Source organism: Miscanthus floridulus, chromosome 7, assembly GCF_019320115.1.
Source record: "Miscanthus floridulus cultivar M001 chromosome 7, ASM1932011v1, whole genome shotgun sequence".
In the NCBI taxonomy this organism is placed as follows: Eukaryota; Viridiplantae; Streptophyta; class Magnoliopsida; order Poales; family Poaceae; genus Miscanthus; species Miscanthus floridulus.
Genome location: NC_089586.1, coordinates 73,991,930 through 74,000,825, shown reverse-complemented (window position 1 = coordinate 74,000,825; position 8,896 = coordinate 73,991,930). Strand labels below are relative to the sequence as shown.

The 8,896-nt window shown below is 40.2% G+C and overlaps 1 protein-coding gene and 1 pseudogene across 1 annotated transcript; both read right to left on the bottom strand.

Annotated features, from left to right (window-relative positions):
- Window positions 1-205: 205 nt before the first annotated feature.
- On the bottom strand, window positions 206-3,145 carry LOC136463449 (uncharacterized). The gene is made up of 3 exons (XM_066462447.1): window positions 2,601-3,145; window positions 2,371-2,451; window positions 206-652 (listed from the first exon to the last, which is right to left on the bottom strand). Exons 1-3 carry the CDS (start codon window positions 3,066-3,068, stop codon window positions 578-580), a joined length of 624 nt encoding a protein of 207 aa, XP_066318544.1. The 5' UTR covers window positions 3,069-3,145; the 3' UTR covers window positions 206-577.
- A 1,040-nt stretch (window positions 3,146-4,185) lies between these two features.
- LOC136463448 (1,4-alpha-glucan-branching enzyme 2, chloroplastic/amyloplastic-like) lies at window positions 4,186-8,431 on the bottom strand (annotated as a pseudogene).
- Window positions 8,432-8,896: the final 465 nt, after the last annotated feature.

The window sequence follows — 8,896 nt, the reverse complement described above, 5'->3', positions numbered from 1 at the left end:
TGGTAGAAACAATGAACAATGGAGGATTCTCAGCGAATTCGGAAGCTGCACTGTATGATGAATGTAATATTATATAGGGCGGATTTCAGGATATATCTATTGAGCATTACAGTAGGGAGGTAAATTAGGTAGCTCACAACCTAGCAAAAAAGAGCTATGCAATATAACCAAACTTGTACTTGGGTTGATGAACCCCCTAGCTTTATTCTAGATCTCTTGACAAATGATGTAACAATTCTGAACAAATAAAGCCTGCCAGTTTAGTTTAAAAAAAAACAAGGGTACCGAGCAGTTCTAAGTTTCACCTCCTCTATCTATCATGATAGGTAAATGATCGTGTCCCGTGCTTACACAATACATTTGTTAGAGGAACGTTCGTTTGCACACTGTGACGCTAGCGCCACAAACCAATTACAAGCCAAGGATAGTGAACCATCGGTTACAAATCACGTGTAAAAATACACAAATCGAATGGTAACGCTAGTTGAGCTACTGGCAACGCTAGTTCCTCCTGTGTGGCCGGGATACCACGACTACCTTACCATCGCCTTCTTCTTTTTCTTCCGTGAGAGCAGATCTAGTAGAGGGACTCTATCGTCTTGTTGAGCTCTTCGAGCTTCTTCATCCGCAACCTCTCACTCTCGCTTACGAGCTGCAAAAAAAAAATATTATTGTTGTTGTTTTAGAGGACTAACCTCGTGTCAACGGACATGTTGTCAAGAAAAAGAAAGAAAGAGGACCAAGTCCAATTCTAACACTACCGGACTCCTTGAGTTTGCCAAGTGCCCAAAACATTCGGCAAAAGGCATAAAACACTCGACAAATGGTTCGCCGAGTGTAACACTCGACGAACAGCACTCGCCAAAAAAAGTGACGGCAAAGCCAACTTTGCCGAGTGTCTTTTATCGGGCACTCGGCAAAGCCTTAGCCGAGTGCCCGACATTCGGCAAAGTTGAAACCGAAAAAAACCCCGAAAAATAGGAATTTTTACCCAAAAAAAACAGAATTTTTTTTATCGATGGAGGCCCCCACCGGCCAGCGCCCACCCATCTACGACATTTTTCGCGTGAATTTCATGGCTACGCGGCCAACGCGATTCGAACCCGAGACCTCCCGCTGTACACGTACCTCCTCTACCACTACACCACACTCTCACTTGTGTCTGGATTCCGTTTTAGTTCCCAATATATTATACAAAATCGAGTGTAAATTGCATGTTTGAGGCCCTAAACGAATTCAAATAAAAAAGTTGTAAACTACAAAGTTTCATAACTTTTCGAGATCTACACTTTTTAGTTTAGGAAGTTTTTCCATCCGAGGTCGTTTACAAAATTTGAATTTTAAAATTTTGAAATTCAAACACAGTTTTGCATGACAAGATGTTTTCAAATAAAAAAGTTGTAAACTACAAAGGTTCATAACTTTTCGAGATCTACACTTTTAGCTTAGGAAGTTTTTCCATCCGAGGTCGTTTACAAAATTTGAATTTTAAAATTTTAAAATTCAAACATAGTTTTGCATGACAAGATGTTTTCAAATCAAAAAGTTGTAAACTATAAAGTTTCATAACTTTTCGAGATCTACACTTTTAGTTTAGGAAGTTTTTCCATCCGAGGTCGTTTACAAAATTTGAATTTTAAAAATTTGAAATTCAAACACAGTTTTGCATGACAAGATGTTTTCAAATCAAAAAGTTGTCAACTACAATGTTTCATAACTTTTCGAGATCTACAAAGTTTATTTTGGTTGTTTGGTCATCTGTTCATCCGACATGGTCATTCTAACATTGTTCACAAATCTTATATCTCTCTCTTGTAGTTTCATAAACTACAAGAGAGATATGTTAGATTTGTGAACAAATTTATTTTCACTTTGTCGTATGAAGAAAAGACCAAAACAAACATTGTACATCTTGATGAGTTATACAACTTTGTAGTTGAAAACTTTTTCATTTGAATTAATTTACTGCTTCAAAATGTGCTTTGAAATTTTTTTTGCCGAGTGTAAAAAAATAACACTCGGCAAAGAGCATTGCCGAGTGTCAAAAAAAAACACTCGGCAAAGAGACTCTTTGCCGAGTGTCAAAAAAAAAAACACTCGGCAAAGGCGTCTTTACCGAGTGCCCGAAAAAGAACACTCGACAAAGCACCTGACACTCGGCAACTTAGGCGTTTCCGGTAGTGTAATTAGGCCCAGTAATAATATGGAAATGGCCCAACCAATTTTATCCTTCGGATTGGGCTCATTGGAAACAGCAATCCTTTTTCTTTTCCGCAAAACAAAATCTGCCTACTGAAACGGTTCTCAAAACAAAAGCTATAGCGCGCGGATTGCAAAGGAATTGAATCGAGCAGTTGAGTTTGAGTGAACCTCCATTAGCCTGTTGACCAGCGTGGCTTTCTCGTTGCTCTTCTCGTTGTACGCCTCGAGGCACATCTTGTATTCCTTCTCCTGTTCATGTACATACATTCGGTACGTGTTATCTGCCTGATCGATCGACTTGCCATTTGATCAATCAATCAGCATGCAAGCAACACATGAGGAGTAGTCGATCCGATGCGCAGCCGCACAGGAACAGCAGTCAAAAAAGAGTAGGGTACCTTTTTGAGGCATGTCTTGGCGAGCGGCTTGAGCTGCTTGTTGACCTTGTCGATCCGCTTGCGGATGGCGTCGACCTCCCGGCGCGTGGGGTCGGCCATGAGCTCCAGCTCCTGGCGGATGAAGGCCAGGCGCTTGGTCTCCTCCTCCACCCGGCCCAGCATGGAGAACACCTTGTCCCGCACCTCCACCTTCTTGCGCTCGATCTCCCCCTCCTTCTCCTTGAACAGCGACAGCGCCGACCGCGACGACTGCTCCTCCGCCCACTCCCCCACCTCCTCGCCGACCACGGCGCCGCCCGTCGACACGCTCCGCACGCACACGATCTGCATCTGCTGCTCCTTGCCGCTGTACTCCATCTGATCACCCTGCTGCATCGTCGTCGCTGCTAGCTGCCAACAGCTGCAAAGCAGCAGAGGCCTCTTGCGCCCTAAGTCGTGTAAGAAATTTGTAGTAGGAGTAGCCTGCATCTACCAACCGTTCGTCTATTTATTCCGGCTTCCCCCTCTGCTCCCCGGCCGTCTTCTCTCTCTCTCTCTTTCTCCTTTTTATTGTTTTGCAACCGATCAAGAGCTAAGTACCAGCTAGTGTCCTATACTAGCTACTCCGAGTCTGAACCTTTAAGCAAGCACCGGTGATTTGTATGAATTATTATATTGTTTGATGTTATATTTATCTTCATGCAGGTGTCACCTGTCACTCATAACTCATACTATTCGCTACTTATGGTAATGATAGCACAAGCTTCCTGGGCATCGATGGAGGAAATAAAGCCAACAAAGCTGTATGCCATGACCTGAGACAGCATCATTCCACGTACATGTGATGTGTGCTGGAGGGCGGCTCCGGATTGGCCCAAGAACAACAGCCAAGTATCATGAAAAGCGTTAGGTGAGACCCTGCGGCGATCCAAGAAGTCGAGTAGGAGTAACTCTTGAGCAATCTAGTGTACATTCGCTGTCACCAGTCGGTGTGACCAAAATGCACGCGTGATCGTCTTCTGCTTTCCTCTGAGGATACGATACGGCATGCGTCCAAGTGTTAGTGTCTTAGTGAAAACAGTCACTTAGCTTTGCAGCCATTTCGGCCTTGTTTAGATGCAAAAAATTTTGCAAAATGGCTACTGTAGCGTTTTCGTTGTTATTTGGCAAATAGTGTCCAATCATAGTCTAATTAGGCTTAAAAGATTCGTCTCGTGGATTTCGTCTAAACTGTGTAATTAGTTTTATTTTTTATTTATATTTAATGCTTCATGCATGCGTCCAAAGATTCGATGTGACGAGGAATGTGAAAAATTTTGCAAAATTTTTTGCAAACTAAACTGGACCTTCGTTTCACAATTCCGCATCCATGTCTATCATTGTAGGGTTAACATCTAAGACAGGCGGGCAGGCGAGGTATACCTGCAACGGCAAGTTGGGAATGTGCAGTGTCATCAGGGACATTTGAGTGGTAGTGCTGATCGAGCGTGTCTGAATATGAGTGACTCGGTAATTGGGAGGAGTAGCAGTCAAGAATAAGCAGAGCAGGGCCACACTGCTGACTGTTCTGTAGTTGGACAGACATGCAACACAGTCTGACCTAGGCGCTCCAGTCGATTGTTTAACTCTAAGATCATCAGTGCTCAACGGAATGAAACAAGCGCAAACAATCAGTCATCAAGCATTAGGAAAACGAAAAAGAAAGAAAAGGCTATGTTTAATTGACATCCTGAAGGTCTTAAATATTTAGAGATGACAACGCAGCAGGATGTCTGGGCTTTCCAGCATCGATTGAAGTTTCAGAACCTTATTGTGCCATGCATGCATCTGCCGGTGTTGGCAGAATGTTTTTTTTTTCCTCACATCGACAGCCCCACACATGCCGCCCAGCAACCAGTACCTTGCTATCATTCCGCTGGAGCATAGACGACGCAGGTTCTGCTTGGTGTATAAACCGAGAAGGAATGGGGCCTGTTAATTATCATGTGAACAGTCCTGCAGGTAATGGCCAATATTGTAACAGAAGTTAGCTCACATCTTCTGTCAGGAACAAGTTGACATCTGCGTACCGAAAGCAATATCATGTGCCACAAAACTTACGGTCGTGAAGTGCTCTGCCTCGTGATGGATCCTGCCAAACCCACCAAATAGTCCACCGTCCGAGTCCAAGACCACCTAGTAGTAGTACAAATAGCAGATGCTGTCAGCACCTCAGCAAGTGGATTTTCAGAAACTTCTCCAGCTAGTTTTGGAACAACGGATGTGCTCCAATATCAGAGGCACCAAGAGAACGAGCATGCGGCCATCCCCATCCATAACAGGTTCGCCTAGTTCATATATATATTTATATATATATATATAAGTATGACACTAGTATTTTGCTACCTTTTACCTGCTCGTATGGCATAACAAAATGGAAAAATCCAAATCTAGTGTCCTACTTTTTCAAGCAAATTAAATTAACTACAACATGAATTGCTGACAGTGGCACCAACAGCTTAGTTGCTCCTAGCTTCATCATAGAAAGAGATCAGTAATGAGATTTGATAAATTGCAGCATGATACTACGTATAGCAAACTCATTTAGCAAGAAAAGATATGCACTTTGAGCATAGGGAATGCACGACAGATGCATACCTTATACATCCCAGGTTTTCGACAACTAATTAATACGGTAGTCAAAATAGCTGTTGTTGCAGTGGAAGTTGAACACAAATACCAAATCTCCCTTTTCGAACACTATCATCTTATCCTCCTCATGTTTCCGAGAAATATACTGGTGATCGGACGTCATGAACTGCAATCATACAAGCAAGTTTCATCAGAAAATTTTTCGCTACTGTTATGGCGTGTTGTCTCAAGAGTCCAGAGTACTACTAATGATCATATGGAAATACCTAAGATAGATTTGCCAAGTTTAAAAACTTGACCTACGAGGTGTAAGATAACCCCCAGGCATTCTATTTAAGATAGAAGGCAACCATCTCACATAGGTTGAGAAAATCCCTAAACCCCTGCCACAGCCATACACAATGGCACCGTTGCCCATGTGAGAACCTAGGTCAGTCCTTAGACCTATGCATTGGCGTGGGACACATGAGGGAATTTTTTTAACCCCAGCCTAAAATTTACTCCCACAGGGAGTCAAACTTAAGCCACCTAATCAACTCAGCTAGAGCATAAATTATTGCGACAAAAGGACAGCTAAAATCAAGCACCATGAAATAGAATTGCTGATGCAACATCAACGAATTCATAATAAAATTTTCCTAGCTTAAAAGCTCAGTAAAATAGAGAAATGGTTTTTTAAAATGACATTACAAGTAGAATGCCCACCAAGTATGATGTTAGTAGAAACAATAACTCAAACTCGCAGAACCAAATCAAAAAATAAATACAGAACATACTCCATATTTTTGCTAAGTTGTTGCATTGCCTGATCAAACTCTTGCATACCACGTCACCCTGACAATGTAAAAATAACACAATTCCGATAATGATCAATTATTGACCAAACATAACAACAGAAATTAAAGAAAAATTTTGCAAAGGCAGTAATATTTTTACTTTTGAAAACACACTAATATGAATAAATAAGGAACTATTATAATGGCACCTTGCTGATTAAAGCACTCGATAAGTGGTAAAAGTAAATACAAACTGGACTTTACTGATGCACAAGCACAATAGCTCAAAGAAAGTTTACCAGGTCAAATCTTCGACGGCATTTGTCATAACTGTTATTATTCCCTGGAATGAACTTACCACTTGGAAGTCTTTGCGGACCTCTTGGAAAATCTATCCATTCTGCAAAATAGAAAGTAGAACAATGACCTCAAGTCCTCAACACCAATATAACTAACAAAAGATAAATTGCAAGATAATTGTTAGATGAGGTACTGTTCTACAAGACTCAAAGAATGTTAAATGAAACAAAATAGTTAAATCTCACCAGGATGTCCAAACTCATTTCCCATGAAATTAAGATAGCCCTCTCCTCCTAAACCCATTGTGATAAGTCTAATCATCTTATGTAATGCTATCCCACGATCAATGGTAGGAGTTGCAGGTCTATCAAGGGCCATGAAATCATACATATCCTGCATAAATAGAACCAGTGAGGTTCTCATGTCACCCTCTAGTATTGTTCTGTGTTTCTACATGTATTTTTCAGAGAATAGTGGAAGGAAAAGACCAAATATAATTTTCTGAAAGTATAGGATGAGGAAGAGCCGATATGTTCTACAAACTCAATGAAGTATTAAAACAATAAATCATAGTTCACTAGAACTGTCAAAGAAATGAAATTGCAACTATAATGCTCATGAATCATGACAGAAAAACAGGGCACACAAGTCCAAATTAAAGAAAACTAACAAAAGTTCTAACTCTTTGCTTCTAAATAACATTTGTTTTGTGGGAACCATGAATACATCATGAACTTGAAGAAAATAAATATAATTAATTATTGTAGAAAAAATATGTAAAGTACACCAAGAAAATTAATGAGTGGTAACCTTGTCCATCAACCAAAATGCAATAGTCTTGTTGCCAACTAATGCTTGATCATGACTTTCAGCATAAGTTACACACTTCTCCAACCACCTTCTATTTGTTAGTGTGTGCGCAATATCACCCATCTTCCAAGCTTCATCACTTTGCCTGTGCGGTTAAAGAGAAAGTTGAAACTCACCACATAACTCAAAGTGAACGCACAAGGTATATTACAGATAGAGCTTCCCCATTTCGAAACAAAAGCCTATACAAATTATTTGAGCACCAGATTCAAGGGGAGACTTTTTGTATAGAAAATTAAACACAAAACATATGAACATAGTGAATAGTGTAATGTTAGTTGTACAAAATATATATGCACCGCCGATATATGTTGGTATGTGCAATATCCTATGCATAAAAAACTTCAAGATTTGTGCAGCAATATTACAATAAGTATCAGATGGGTTCACTGGTTTCAAATTTGAAAAATATACATCAATCTCAAGGTATATTTGGTGGTGTTAATCATGTATGCGGCCACATGCAAATGTGCATAAAAAATATCTCATGTGAAAATCTATTATTTTTATGATTATGTAGATTAAACCACAAAAGTGATGACGACGACAACAACAGCAACAAAGCTTTTAAGTCCCAAACAAATTGGGGTAAGCTAGAGTTGAAACCCAGTAGAAGCAATCAAGGTTGAGGCACGTGAATAACTATTTTCCAAGCACTCCTATCTAAGGCTAAGTCTTTGGGTATATTCCATCATTTCAAGTCTCCTTTAATTGCCTCTACCCAAGTCAACTTCGGTCTTCCTCTGCCTCTCTTTATGTTACTATCCTGGCTTAGGATTCCACTACGCACCGATGCCTCTGGAGGTCTCCGTTGAACATGTCCAAACCATCTCAACCTGTGTTGGACAAGCTTTTCTTCAATTGGTGCTACCCCTAATCTATCACGTATATCATTGTTCCGAACTCGACCCCTTCTTGTATGACCGTAAATCCAACGCAACATACGCATTTCCGCGACACTTATCTGTTGAACATGTCGTCTTTTCGTAGGCCAACATTCTGCACCATACAACATAGCAGGTCTAATTGTCGTCCTATAAAACTTGTATTTTAGCTTTTGTGATGACAAATACAACAAAAAATGCATATGCACATGGCCCATGCAATTAAAAATTAGTGTATGTACTTGAATATTTTATGCCAAAAAAAAGAGAATTATTTCGAAATGCAGGCCAATACAAGAAAATAATGATCATCCACGGACATATGAAATACTTACTTGAGAAGTTCAATCCATTTGTCAGCCACAGCCATATGCATCCGATAGTCAAAACCTACCCCCACCATCGTGAACAGGAAGCGCAAATGTAGGCATTCCACTAACCTGAACAAGTTATATAATTTTTTTAAATAACCAATAGAAAAGTCACAGATTATTTTAGATACGTTCAAATTCCTATTGGTTTATGTAAGCCAATGATGTGGAGGGCTTGCCCTATTTTTGTCAAATTATAGCCCCAAAAATATTTTGTATATGTGTATACTTAATCTGACATTCAGTAAATCAGGACCTTCCAGGGAAAGAAAATGTTATCAATATGGAGCATGCTTCTACTTCAAAAGGGATTAAAATCTCAAGATATTTTTTCGGAACTTTGCAGATGGTTAGCATGAAGAAGCTAATATTCACCTAGCAACCTGCTAATTCCACATCAGGCAATGCTCATCTCTGTATTAAAGTTAGGTGAGAACCGAGCAATAACTTGGTTGGTAGAGCCTCTAGCTGAGATCCTATCCACC

Bases quoted from the DNA above. Each gene is read 5' to 3' on its own strand.
- LOC136463449 (XM_066462447.1), bottom strand. From the start codon at position 3,068: ATGCAGGCTACTCCTACTACAAATTTCTTACACGACTTAGGGCGCAAG. The intron at 2,452-2,600 runs GTACCCTACTCT...GTACATGAACAG, and splicing joins CCAAGACATGCCTCAAAAAG to GAGAAGGAATACAAGATGTG. The intron at 653-2,370 runs GTTCACTCAAAC...TTTTTTTTGCAG, and splicing joins TGGTCAACAGGCTAATGGAG to CTCGTAAGCGAGAGTGAGAG.